The sequence below is a fragment of the Schistocerca gregaria genome, chromosome X (assembly GCF_023897955.1).
Source record: "Schistocerca gregaria isolate iqSchGreg1 chromosome X, iqSchGreg1.2, whole genome shotgun sequence".
Lineage (NCBI taxonomy): Eukaryota > Metazoa > Arthropoda > Insecta > Orthoptera > Acrididae > Schistocerca > Schistocerca gregaria.
Window position 1 is genome coordinate 25,708,857 of NC_064931.1, and position 14,841 is coordinate 25,723,697.

Genomic DNA, 14,841 nt, shown 5'->3' on the forward strand with positions numbered 1-14,841 from the left:
TGCAAAGCTTCTCCTAATAGTCGGAGGAACACTAGTGGAAACCTTCCGGCCTCAGCAAAATCCATTGTTCTGGAGAAGTATGTAAGACATCTGTGGCCATTCAGCAAAGGAGCAGGAGAAGGCTTTGTAGATCTGGCACAGACACTGCCACAAATAGCACAGTACCCCAATGTAAGTGCAACAAGCGTGCTTCCTCAATTCTCGGCATGAACAGGAAGTAGCTGACGAACACCGCGTGGCTACCATCCCCCAAGTGATATAGGATATGGACAATGGTCTGTTCGCATGTACGACTAACACGTGGACGGACGCGTACACTAAACACATTATTTGACTCTTACTTTGTATTCAATTTCGCGACCCTTGCAGTGCCAAAATCGGGCGCTGTCTGTTGCAGAGGTCCCATCTGATATGGACAAAAGAGCTACAAATATGCAACGAAATTGTAACTAACGTGAGAAAGTTAGGGATATTTACAAGCCATCTCTTGAGTGTTGCGTTCGTTACCGATTTCGAGGCAAATGAGAAAATGGCGCTAGAGAACTACTGTCGCCTTCCATACAACAACTACTCCCTCAGCACTGTCTTACGCCACACACTTGTGGATAAATGGTTGCAGCAATCTTGTCCTAATGTTCACCCGTCATTGTAATCAACGAAAAATGACGTAACTTATTTAAAAAGGAGTGGTCATGTGAAAAAACCACGGTTATTGTTTACCGTAAAGCATCACGTTGGGACCCGCTCGAATACTTTGTGTATCATTCTAAAATTTTGTTTCCGCAGCATAAACGAATTGCTGAAGTTTTTATTATGTCCAGCTTTGTCGTCAAATATAGGGTGTCTAGGAATCCTTCGTACTCGGTTCGCTAGACAATCAAATCAAACAGTTCGTGTTAATGAGTTCTATTGCAAAAAGAAAACAGACACTACTGAACATTGGAATTACACAGATGTGTCGCAAGCAAAAGGGCGCCATACAAAATAATCAAGCTTCTTCAGTGTTAAAAAATTCCTAGTCTGAGCTACATAGAGTGTACAAGAGAAGTAACGAGCGTTTTCGCTTCTATCCAAGTCGCTGGTCTTGAAGCTTCTATTCAAGTGGGGCGTTGCCAGTCGGTCGCGGCGCTTATCTCCTCTTCACATAGGGGCCGCTGCTGTCGGGTTGTCGTCCTGGAGAGGGGTCGGTCATCGTGCGATTGGCTGACGTCTTCTCACAGCCATCTCTTATCTATCGTTCCCGACTGGCGTGCCGGCTCTCGACTTTAAGCCGTAACAGTGTTACGTGAATTCGAGAAAATGCAGTTGTTTCGGAACTGGGATTACTAGTTATCTGACAAATTAATTCATTTTTTTCCGAAGTATTCCAAAGGTCACTAAGGGTATGGAAGCTGACAGTGGTCCGACGCCGCAGTTGCTTGTGCCATTGGTGTACCACGTACAGGAACACTGTGCTGAGAATGCAGCGGACAGTAAGGTAAGCACTTCCATATGTGTAAAACGACGCATTTGGAAACTTATTAAATTGTTTATTTTAGTTAAATATTTTAAACACTCAGAACTGGATAAGAGATCGTATTTAAAAAAGACGTTGTGCCTCACTAGTGTCTCTAGCGAGAGGATATTTAATGTATCTGGGCTCGTCATTATAGATAAACGTAATGAAATAGCTACGTAAAATGCGAATAACCCGCTTACGGAACACTGCACCGCCGTGTAACTTTAGATACATTTACAAAACATGCTATTATCGTTGTCATAAATCTCTAACGACTTAATAGCTTGTTTCAGGAATAAATTCATCCAGAAGATCGTTACAGCATTACGAGGTAAAGAATATTTCTTTATTTGCTTGAAGGAAGAAAGTTTTCAATAAACTTCATAATTATTTCTTTCTTGTCTGCAGTTTAGGTTCCTTTATTATTTTAATTTTAACAGGTGCATTTGCGCCCAACAGATAGTTTAGTTGTTGTCACACAGACATTTATGCACATACCAAAGAGCAGTAATTCCTAAACTTTTTTGATATGCGATCTCCTTCCACACAAATCTGATAGATCGCCTTCCACACAACTCTGATATGTGTGCAGCCCAGTCTTATAAAAGAAAAAGGACTTACTGTAATTTGGAAGTAATTGAATTCCAAAGAAATGGTTTAATAACTCTAATGCTTTTAAAGTGCTTTACATTTGATTTGTACCACACTAAAACATCGGACGAAGGCTTTTGCACAGTGGAGAACTGTAGTATGTAACATTAAAGTATTTTACACTTTTCTGTTAACCTACAAGTTTTCATTGTAGAACTAACTGGATCGATTCTTCTTTGGAAATCGTTGTGGAGGATCCACCTGGTTTGCATGTCGCATAATTTTGAAATCAGAAACACCAGAAGTTAAAGGTATCTGAAATTACTTTCACTGAGAAGTTTGTATCTTTATTTACTTCTTACGTGAGTGTAAGAAGGAGCAAGCGATCAATTTGTTTAGCATCATTGGAAACTCCGCCTTTAAGCTTAACCAGAAACTTACCGGTGACGAAGATAGATTTATTTTATGTAATTTAATTCGCTGGAAGTTTCGATTACCTGTTTGTTTTAATGTACATTTCATGAGGTTTCGAAAATTACTGTCTCTTCCAAAAGATTCCGAATCCAATTCTTATTACTAGACAGAGCCCGGAAACAGTGTTTGACAGCTTTTCCAAATCCCTTGAAAAAATCCTTAATTATGAACTTGATATTTTCGTTCTGAAGAAAGATAAATTTCTACTAGGAAATCTTGAGGGGTAACGAAGCAGCCGGCCGGTGTGGTCGAGCGGTTCTAGGCGCTTCAGTCTGGAACCGCACTGCTGCTACGGTCGCAGGTTCGAATCCTGCCTCGGGCATGGATGTGTGTGTTGTCAGGTCAGTTAGGTTTAAGTAGTTCTAAGTCTAGGGGACTGATGACTTCAGATGTAAAGTTTCATAGCACACAGAGCCTTCTGAAACATTTTTGGTAACGAAGCACTCAATTTGATTGGAATTTAAACAGATTTCTTGAAATGTAAGGTTTTAATGAACGATTCGATACGGTCCTGCACATTAGACAGTTTTGTGTTTGGTCTCTGACGTGATAATTTTAAAGCGTTGATTTTTAACAAATTGTTTGACTAGGAAGCCAATCTGAAGCCAGACTATGCCGTTGGTATACCTGATGAGAAAAGATAAACTTCATACAATGTGAGGACTGTTCTGCCGTGGTATAACCTTCTAACCTCCTTGTATGTCAACAAAAACTTGTAAATACTTACCATTTCCTCTTACAGTAATCCATCAAACTACAAATCTACATCATTGACGTCGGTTTGCAGTAGGGGTTTGGAGCATATACTGTATTCAAACATTATGAGGCACTTCGAAGGGAACGATCTATTGATACGTAATCAGCATGGTTTCAGAAAACATCGTTCTTGTGCAACGCACCTAACTCTTTATTCGCACGAAGTAATGGCAGCTATCGACAGGGGCTCTCAAGTTGATTCCGTATTTCAAGATTTCCGGAAAGCTTTTGACACCGTTCCTCACAAGCGACTTCCAATCAAGCTGCGGGCCTATGTGGTATCGTCTCAGTTGTGCGACTGGATTCGTGATTTCCTGTCGGGAAGGTCTCAGTTCGTAGTAATAGACGGGAAATCATCGAGTAAAACTGAAGTGATATCAGGTGTTCCCCAGGGAAGCGTCCTGGGACCTCTGCTGTTCCTGATCTATATAAATGACCTGGGTGACAATCTGAGCAGTTCTCTTAGGTTGTTCGCAGATGATGCTGTAATTTACCGTCTAGTAAGGTCATCCGAAAATCCAGTATCAGTTGCAAAGCGATTTAGAAAAGATTGCTGTATGGTGTGGCAGGTGGCAGTTGACGCTAAATAACGAAGAGTGTGAGGTGATCCACATGAGTTCCAAAAGAAATCCGTTGGAATTCGATTACTCTATAAATAGTACAATTCTCAAGGCTGCCAATTGAACTAAGTATCTGCGTGTTTAAATTACGAACAACTTCTGTTGGAAAGACCACATAGATAATATTGTGGGGAAGGCGATCCTAAGGTTGCGTTTCATTGGCAGGACACTTAAGAGATGCAACAAGTCCACTAAAGAGACAGCTTACACTACACTCGTTCGTTCTCTGTTAGAATATTGCTGCGCGGTGTGGGATCCTTACCAGGTGGGATTGACGGAGGACATCGAAAGGGTGCAAAAAAGGGCAGCTCGTTTTGTATTATCACGTAATAGGGGAGAGAGTGTGGCAGATATGATACGCGAGTTGGGATGAACGTCATTACAGCAAAGACGCTTTTCGTCGCGGCGAGATCTATTTAGGAAATTTCAGTCACCAACTTTCTCTTCCGAATGCGAAAATATTATGTTGAGCCCAACCTATACAGGTAGGAATGATCATCAAAATAAAATAAGAGAAATCAGAGCTCGAACAGAAAGGTTTAGGCGTTCGTTTTTCCCGCGCGCTGTTCGGCAGTGGAATGGTAGAGAGATAGTATGATTGTGGTTCGATGAACCCTCTGCCAAGCACTTAAATGTGAATTGCAGAGTAATCATGTAGATGTAGATGTAGATACAGTACAATGAAAATTCGATAATTTAATAAAATTAACTGTTTTGACTGCATCGTAAGGTACAGACTTTTTTACATGCACGTGACAATAAGCTGATTTAACAATTACAAGTAACGACGGAGATTTGAGTAACCATTTTGTCCGCAACTCGTGGTCTGGTAGCTAATGTTGCTACTTCTGGTTCACGGGATTTCGGGTTCGAGTCCCGGTCGGGTCGGGGATTTTCTCCGCTCCGGGACTGGAAGTCTTTGCTGTTCTCATCATCTCATCATCATTCGGGAAGTGGCGGGCTTAGAACTGAAAAGATTGGGACCTCGGACTGGCGCTAATGACCACGATTTTGCTCGCCCCGCAAATCAACATCACCATCCCCATCTTGCTTCTGATGTTAAAGCCATCAGTTACTGTAATGTAGCACCGGAGGTGAAATACTGTCTCAGAAATTACTATGCGAAGTAAAAAGCTGCTTGCCTACAGGCCACAGAGATTTCGTTCGGCGGCCGCGCACTCGGGCTACTGGCGGAGCAGCGCTCGGTGCGGCTCTCGCGACTCGCCCGGCACCGAGGGTCACAGATCACAAGGTTGGATGCGGGGATGTGTCCGGCCGTATAGACGTGCAACTGACAGCCCAGATGTAACGAGAGGCTGGACGTCCACGGAGTGGCGACAGGTGGCCTTTTCAGATAAACCACGCTTTATGCTCCATCGGACAGAAGACCGTTGGCGATTACGGCGTAAGACATGTAAAAGCAAAACAAGGAGGGAGCATTAGTGTCTGGGGAATGTTTCCGTGGTATTTCCTGCATGATCTCGTCACTCTGGAAGGCACAGTGGATTAACAGCTGTGTGCATCTGTGCTTGGGGCCATGTCCACCCCTACATGCAGTTTATTTTACCTCAGCACGATGGCATCGAAGAGCAGGGCAAATGCAACGTATGATACAGCTGGAAGTGTGATTGGACAGGGTGTAACAACATGTCACGACGGATAGCTTCCGTGGCCTTTTTGTTAATAAAATGCATTAGCTCCATACTTAAGAATCACATACAACGGTTCGCTCGACGAAAGATCAATATCCAAGGACTGGAAAGTTGTATAAGTCACACCAATATTCAAGAAAGTTAGTAGGAGTAATCCACTAAATCACAGGCCCTTAAATTACAGGCCCATATCATTAACATCGATATGTAGCAGTATTCTGGAACTATATATACGACGGTAATGTCTGTTCCCGAAAGAACAGTTCCTGTAGATGGCCGTGCAGCTTTGCTAGAAATGAAATTATAATTAAATGGACACCCTAGCTATCCATCTGAGCAGGAGATCCCGGATTCGAGTCCCGGTCGGGGCACACATTTTCAACATGTCACCAATGAAGTACACCAACGCCTGTTTGCAGTGAGGGTGTCCATTTAATTGTCATTTCGTTACAGTATTGTGGAACATATGTTGTGTTCGAGCATTATGAATTACCGCGAAGAAAACGGTCTATTGACAAACAGACAACACGGATTTAGAAAACATCGTTCTTGTGGAACACAACTAGCTATTTACTCACACGAAGTGCTGAGTGCTATCGACAAGGGATTTAAAATGGATTCCGTATTTCTGGATTGCCGGAAGGCTTTTGACATTGTACCACACGAGCGCCTTGCAGTGAAATTGTGTGTTTACGGAATATCGTCTCAGTAATGTGACTGGATTCGTGATTTTCTGTCAGAGAGTTCACAGTTTTTAGTAACTGACGGAAAGTCATTGAGTAAAACACAAGTGATTTTTGGCGTTTCCCAAGGTAGTGTTATAGATCCTTAGCTGTTTCTTATCCATATAAACGATTTGGGAGACAATCTGAGCAGCCATCTTAGGTTGTTTGCAGATCACGCTGTCGTTTGTCGACTAGTAAAGTCATCAGAGGATCAAAACAAATTGCAAAACGATATAGAAATGATATACATGGTGATAAAATTGGCAATTGACGCTAAATAAAGAAATGTGTGAGTTCATACACATGAGTGCTAAAAGGAATCCGTTAAACTTCGGTTACACGATAAATCAGTCAAATATAAAATTCAACTAAATACTTAGGAACTACAATTACAAACAACTTAAATTGGAAGGGTCACATAGTAAATGTTGTGTGAAAGGATAAAAATAGACTGCATTTTACTGGTATGACACTTAGAGAATGTAATAGATGTACTAAAAAGACTGCCTACACTACGCTTGGCCGTCCTCTTTTAGAATACTGCTGTGCGGTGTGGGATCCTTACCAGATAGGATTGACGGAGTGCATCGAAAAAGTTCAGAGAAGGGTATCACGTTTAGTATTATCGCGAAATAGGGGAGAGAGTGTCACTGAAATGATACGCGATTTGGGATGTACATCATTAAAACAAAGGCGTTTCTCGTTGCAGAGGAATCTTCTCACGAAATTCCAATCACCTACTTTCTCCTCCGAATGCGAAAACATTTTGTTCACGCTGAGCTACATAGGAAGAAACGATCACCATGATAAAATAGGGAAATCAGAGCTCGCGTGTAATGACATATCGTTCTTTCCGTGCGCTACACGAGATTGGAATAACAGAGAATTGTGAAGGTGGCTCGATGAACACTCTGCCAGGCAGTTAAATGTGATTTGCAGAGTATCCATGTAGATGTAGATGTAGATATTGTCAATCGATGTTATTCCAAGGAATAGAAGAAGTAGCCCGAGTCAGATTTTTCAAATTGTTTGTACATTTAACTTTTCTGTCTATCAGACACAGTACACCATCAGGTGAGACCTGAAAAATGTCGGAGGAGACATTTTTCATCCCCTTCTGAGATAAAGTAAATTTTATTGAGCATAAATCACGGTAATTGTTTCTTCTCTTACAGACACCGGGCATTGGGTTTTTGTGTTGTCCTCATCATTTCATCATCATTCGGGAAAATGGTGAGACTGAACAGGGGAAAGATCGGGACTCTGTACGGGCGTTGACTACCTTGTCGTTGAACGCCCCACAAACCAAAATCATCATCACATCATCATCATCATGTTACAGACAACATTACACTTTCTCAAATATAGTTGCTTGTTGACACCAAATTTCAGGTCAGAATATATGCTGTAGTCGAAATATGTTACTCTTTAAATTGTTACGAGAGGTGATGAAATCAGTTACACTCAGTGGAGTGCGACTCACATCCTAAGATTAAAGTTTTCCATGAGCCTGTCTGTTTTCAATCAAACTGATTGTAGGGGAATCAACAGTTTAACGTGGACCCCAAACCACGGTGTAACTGGACAAAGAATATTACTCATGAAATTAAGCTAAACAAGAATGGCTAGAGGACAAATGTACGGATTATAAGCATATTTTACTACGGGAAAGATAGATATCGCCTACAGGAAAATTAAAGAGGCAGTTGGAGAAAAGAGAAGCAAAAGTATGAATATCAGGAGCTCAGGGAGTAAACCAGTCGTCAGCAAAGAAGGGAAAGCTGAGTATATAGAGGGTCTATACAAGGGACATGAACTTGAAACCAATATTATAGAAAGGGAAGTGAATGTAAATGAAGATATGATGACCGACATGATACTGTGAAAAGAATTAGACAAAGTTCTGAAAGATACAAGTCGAAACAAGACCTGGTAGTACACGATATTCCGTCAGAACTATACCCTTGGGAGAGCCAGCCATAACAAAAATCTTCCATCTGGCGTGCAAGATGTATGACACAGGCGAAATACTCTCAGACGTCAAGAAGAATGTAGCAATGCCAGTTCCAAAGAAAGCAGTTGTTGACAGGAGTGAAAATTGGTGAACATCAGTTTAATAATACATGGGTGCAAAATACTAACATGAATCTTTTACAGAAGAAGGGAAAAACTGTTAGAAGCAGATCTGGGGATTCCGGAGAAATGTAGGAACACGCTAGGCAATACTGACGCTTTGACTCGTGTTAGGAGATAGGTTAAGGAAAGTTAAACCTATATTTACAGTGAACCTTCTAAGCCTTCAGTTAAACTGCTGAGTGATATAGAAACTACTGAATGCTGCTGAGTGCAACTGGACGTACTGTCTCTTTGCTTGTCTTTATCATTACATTTCAAACACTGACCTACAGAACTTTTCCTGACAGATACAACTGAAACTTATCCTTTTCATTTATTACCAACAATATACAAACGCAACGCAGTCTGACTGCAAATAATTAACACTAAAGAATGGCCCTGAATTAATTGTAATTATAACAATAACCCATACATTTCATAAGTCACTAACATCACAGAAAAACTTCATGATACTACCGCAAATGCAGCAAGCAGCAACTATAGCCAGCTAAATAAAAATATTCTAACTACTGTAAGCTCTAACTACTAATAGGCATGTGGTTAGCAAAGGAAAGATTTTGTTGCAGAGCAAACAATGTACTTAGCAGATTTTACCTTAATCATGTGACATCCAGTTCCAAAAATTATATAATCGTCAATAATTCCATTATCGAAGCATTAGCAAATACATCAATCATCATTTTAAAATCCATTTCGAATCAGTATTAAACTTCCATGACGAACACACGTCCAGACCGTCCGCTTGCGCTAATACTGCTAATCTCCATCACTCCTAACTATTAACTTCTAACCGCGAGGCCATCCAGCCACAGAGTCTTTTAGCGAGGGCGCAGAGCGCTGTCAGTGATATTAATCCAGCCCATAAAAACAGGCTACTTACATAGCCCCCTCTGCTATGTGTTCCGAGCAGTGGCCAATACTAATTTGTTAAAATTTTTATATCAACCAAACAGATAAGATGCACACAATTAGTAATATACTGTTGGTCAAGAAAGCAAAAATTCTTCTCACAGTCCCTAAAGACAGTCGTAATCATTTATCAGAAGAGTAGTCTATGACAGTTTTATGCACAAAGGCTGAGCAGTAAAAAATGCAGACGTAAGCAGTGGACCACCATGCAGTCTTGAAGGAGTAGTATTGTCCTCCCAACGGAAACACAGTGCTGACTCTTGACATGAAGATTGGTAATGGGCCACCACAGAGCAGACCCGCAGCATTCCTTGTAGAGATGATGGTAGTAATGGATCACCAAACGTGCAGACCCATTGTAATCCTTGTAGAGATTATGGCAGTAGTGGGCCACAAAAGTTGCAGACCCACTCCAGTCCTTGTAGAGATGGCCAGATACGTTGTGGGGGTGCACAATCACAACTGAAGAGTCTTGAGGATGATGCAGCATTCCATGAACCACCACTTGTGCTCTCACTAATTTTTCGTTGTATCCTTAGAACCATCAATGTTGTTAACCACTCCCTTGCTAAATTATCAACACATGTACAAGCACTAACACAGTCATATAACCTCTGAGAATTTATACATATAGTATGACCAACAGATAAATGAGTGCAGTAAAATGAATCCTTACTATTTACTTAACTTGAAGAACTGATGTCTAAACAATTACAAATTTACAGCATAAGAATACATTTACAAATGTAAAGAAAACATCATTACAGTATATAACACGATAATACAAATTACATTTGTAGTAACACAGGCTTTATAAAAAGAGTAGGAATAAGCATATACACGGGCATTACAGGAATTATGACATAAGTAAATAAATTAGAAATAAGAATATCCTTAAAAACATTAGCTTGATATATAAGCATTAAAAGAAAACATAACAAAATAAATAATGTCTGAACATATTCTCAAAGTAAAGAATGTCGTATAAAAACAGATTAGATTTGGGGATAACAGTATTCCTCGTCATAGTAAATGCAGCTTAGTATTAATAGATAAAAATTCTACGAAATTTATCGGATCAGGTAAACACACAGAGACAGAAAGATCACAGACACACAAGAGAGCACATAAACATAGTGGAATAACACAAAAGGAGAGGACAGTGTCTGTTTTCAGTGTAACTTTTAGTACTGCAGTACCTGTGGTGAGCGTTTTATACCTCTGTTTCATTTTTCTCTTTTCAATAATATACTTCATGCTCACACCTCTTTAACTTTCAGCCAAAAGTACTTCATTTCCATCCAAAACTTCATTTACCTCTCTTACTCAACATTTGTTCCCAAAAAACCGTACCTAAGCATACTATCTGTATTTGTACTTTCAACCAGTACTTACGCTTCCATATTTTTCTATGTCTGTTTATTTCCTCTTTCAAAATAATAGTTCCTCATTATACAATACCCTTTAGCCAGACCGTTTTCTAACAGCTCCTGAATGGATTTCTTCCCAACTTATCACAACTCATTTTCTTATATAGCATACCCCCTCTTAAACTAACTTAAATCTACTGAGATCAGATACATAAACTAGAGAACGAGGCAATGCAGCAGCAGAAAAAAATTAACACAGAAAACAACGAAACAAATAAAAATTGGCCGATCAAGCACTAGCATATTTAAGGTAGCAAAAAAAATGAAACATTACAACTAATATAAGGCAATCTGCAGTAAACAAGAAAAATAAATCAATGGTAAAACTGGCTTAGCATAGTAAAACAAAGTAAAATTCAGCAGGACATTGCCTGACAAATACAGCAGCAAGTGTAATAACTTACACCTAAAAATAACAAAGCACGAGCCGAAAAAATATAACAGTAAAGACAGCAATGCAGATAAGGGAAATGTGTGAAATGTCTATTCACATCTTAATGTCTATGTCACATCTTAACGCTAAAGTGATGCACCACAACAACTTATTTTACCAAAACATTACCAAGTCCTTGAAAAGAAAATTATGTAAGCAGTTCCTGTTACTAGTCGCTTCTGCTTATTATTGTTCTTTCCTTTCCAAGTGCTCTTTTTTAAGAATGTGGATCATAAAACTATTATTTAATCGATCTGTTGACATAAAGTGTTCACTTTAGCATAGGTATTAAATTTTATCCTTTAAAACCAATGCTGCGGGCAGCTAGAAGCCAGGTATCGAATAAAAGAAGCAAATATGTGCAAAACAAATCATAAAAACATCATTCAGTAGCCATGTGGCATTTCGTAAGTCAGTGGAAATTCTCTCAACTCTCGTAGAGAGACACTTGGCATAATCAGGTGCATAAACATAAGAGTACTTCTCATCAGTTCATAAGCATTTCACTAAGCAGCACAAACTACGATCTCCAAAGTGTAATCATATGTTTCCAAGTAATAGTGTGTCGAATTTGTGGTGCGTTCTACAAAGAAATGTCAATAGCGTGGTCAACAGCCTCTCTTTTCTACAGCTGTGCAAGTGCTTGCGTAAGTGCGGTGAGCTTAAAAGTGGCTTACTAGACACCATTAAAGTCTACAGGCAACACAAGTATGGGTTTTTCCAGGCGGCTAGCGCGCAGTCGGGCACATCAGAGCATTATGTCAAGGTCAACTATATTCTTTACCAAGATATTTACGACAGCAGTTTGAGCTACAACGACAGTTTAATACAAAATTTTAAAAAATTCGCAGGTTGAAAAATTACCGGAGAAGTGTGTAAAAACGAAATCTCATAAATAACAGTGTCAAAAAATTTCTGTCGGCATTCTGGTACTCACATTCAATCCTATACTCACTTTTCATAACTCTTAAAATACGATTCTGGGTTTCCGACATTCTTATCCACAAGCAGAGTCCCTAACCCCTACTCATTATTCATTGCCTCATTACTCATTTACATATTCGTCGATACTTCTTCAACACTTCATCTTAATAAACACGTAGCATAATCATATTCCGCATATAGCATCACCTTACTGGTCATAACCATATATCAACATCATAATATACATCGTCTTCGAAATAATATCATCACAACACATCAGTCAAATCTCAAAATCGTCGTAGCATTCTCCAATAATCTCGAAACCTCTAAAAAATTTCTCTCTGTTGGTTTCAATATCGTCATCTACTTCAAACGTACTTTAAAAAACATGATCCCATACAATATACAACACTCAAATCTTTCACAGTATCGCAGTTGTTCAGAAAATATATGTGAACAGTTCAAAAAATGCAGACAAAGTACAATTTCTTACATGCGAATAATCCAACTGTGTAATTACGTAGACATGTGTCCAAGACGTAGTAAAAAAAAGTTTATTGCTCTCAGGTAAATGACCAGATAGCTGTGTAATTCTGTGATAGAGAAATATGGTACAGTTGTGTAAATTGTATAAGCAAAGAACATATTAGCTAGGGGTCCTTGCACTTGCCACATGCATGGTAAACAAAGTAAGCGTAGCCCCATGAGGGATAATGTAATTGCACCTCAGATATTACAGATTAAAACTGCAGAATGAAATGTATCACCGAAAATCTTCTCTGTATCATTGTAGTTCAAAAATATTTCTAAAAATGTTCCAAGTACAAAATGAAACCACTCAAATACATGTCATGCAGCGCTAAATCACAGTTCTTGCTGTAAGAAAACTTCTATCATCGCTTGAATGTAAAACCTTGCTAAGTGTCGTAGTCATTGTCATTTATAAGTAAAGCTATCCAAACATCAATGAACTTACCTTGCCATATACAAAAGTAAAGTGCTATGCGTATAAATGTCGTAGTTATTACGCTCATTGCCGTGATCTTGAAAGTACTGTACTGTAATGTATTGTTGTGTTACGAAAAAAGCTGTCTCATAGTAGCCATGCCACAGAAGTCATTACCAAACCATGTTTTACTTCCCAGAAGAACGTAGAAAAACTGTGCAGACATAAAACAGATACAGTGCAAAAGAAATAATGAGGATTGTGTCACTCATAAGTAGCGTCATAGTATAATCGTACAGCTGTCAGACAAACCAAATACTGTGTCATCTGTGACCTCTCAGAAAGTACTTTAAATAAAAACGTCTTGTCAATTAAACCAAAATATTGCAGTAAAACCTCACTATCAGTATATGTTCCGAGAATATGAGCACTTTAGTCGTTACATAATGCTGCAACTAACAAGCAAAATGTACACACAATGAGACTCTGTCGTCTGTCCGCTATAAAAGTGACTCATGAAATTACTGTCTTAGTAAGTTCCATAGGTTCTTGATTAGATAGTTAACTTCAAAATATCACTGTATGCTAAATGTGACCAAGCGTAATAGTAACTTGAAATGAAAAATTTAATAGCAAAGACTAAGTCAGAAAGCAAACTATTTCTCAATAAACGGTTATACACGAGTAGTGTGGTATAACCTTTCGCAATTTTTTTTTTGTACGCTAATGACCAATTAGGAGGAAAGCAATAAGAAAATTGATGAAACCATGCCTGTGAATGTATGTTATTACTAGAATTCTTGAATGTTTTAAATTTACTCATTGTGATGAAGAGCGTATAATCAAAGTCATCGTGATGCTGAGTACCAAATCGTTCATTCTTACATCGTGTCGGCGGTTCCAAAAATTGGTTCAAATAGTTCTAAGCATTATGGGACTCAACATCTGAGGGCATCAGCCCCCTAGACTTAGAACTACTTAAACCTAATTAACCTAAGGACATCACACACATCCATGCCCGAGGCAGGATTCGAACCTGCGACCGCAGCAGCAGCCGCACCAGCGCGGTTCTGGACTGAAGCGCCTACAACCACTCGGCTACAATGGCCGGCTCAGCGGTTCCATTTGAAAGTTCGGTGCACCCTGCTGATTCCTTTCAAAATACCATATATTATTCCTATGAGACTTTTATATCGTAAACGTATCTACTGTTTCCTTAAAATTTTCCTGATTTTTTACAAGTTGTGCGACCTTGTCAGTAGATGGAACTGAGTCAATTTTACTCTGCAAGGTGTAGAGGTTTTTGTGCACAGTGATCTGCAGTACTTTTATGGCTTCTTCATGATTCTCTAATGCGTTTTCATGTTGCGAACACATAAGCTGAAAACACTCACACATTTGTGTTTTTACATCTTCAGAAACTTTTGGATATTTCGATTTCTAGTGTCTCAGCGGTTACATCTTCTCGTGTTTATTCAAATGTTTGTTCAATTGTGTCTAATGTTTGGAGCCGTTCCAGTATTCGTTTCTGATATTGCTCCATTGTATCTAGCTTCGGAAGCTTCTGGTTTATTTGTTTCTGAATTTCTTCCATTTGTTGCTGTATTTGTTTTGCGTTTTGAATAAATAGCAATAACAATGATTAGAGACTGAAACATATTCCATTATGTTTTTCATCAGTGCGTTTGCATCGGAAATATTCGCATTTTGAAAAGCAGAGAGTGTGTCTTCACTTAATTGAGAAAAG

The 14,841-nt window shown here is 39.3% G+C and overlaps 1 protein-coding gene across 2 annotated transcripts in view; it reads left to right on the forward strand.

Moving 5' to 3' along the window:
- Positions 1-1,342: 1,342 nt before the first annotated feature.
- LOC126299150 (ecdysone 20-monooxygenase) overlaps positions 1,343-14,841 on the forward strand; it is a 303,859-nt gene continuing 290,360 nt past the window's right edge. For both annotated transcript variants that reach the window (XM_049990918.1, XM_049990919.1), the window contains exon 1: positions 1,343-1,477. In XM_049990918.1, the coding sequence (XP_049846875.1) occupies positions 1,461-1,477 (17 nt within the window). In that variant the 5' untranslated portion in view covers positions 1,343-1,460. The remainder of the gene's footprint in view (positions 1,478-14,841) is intronic.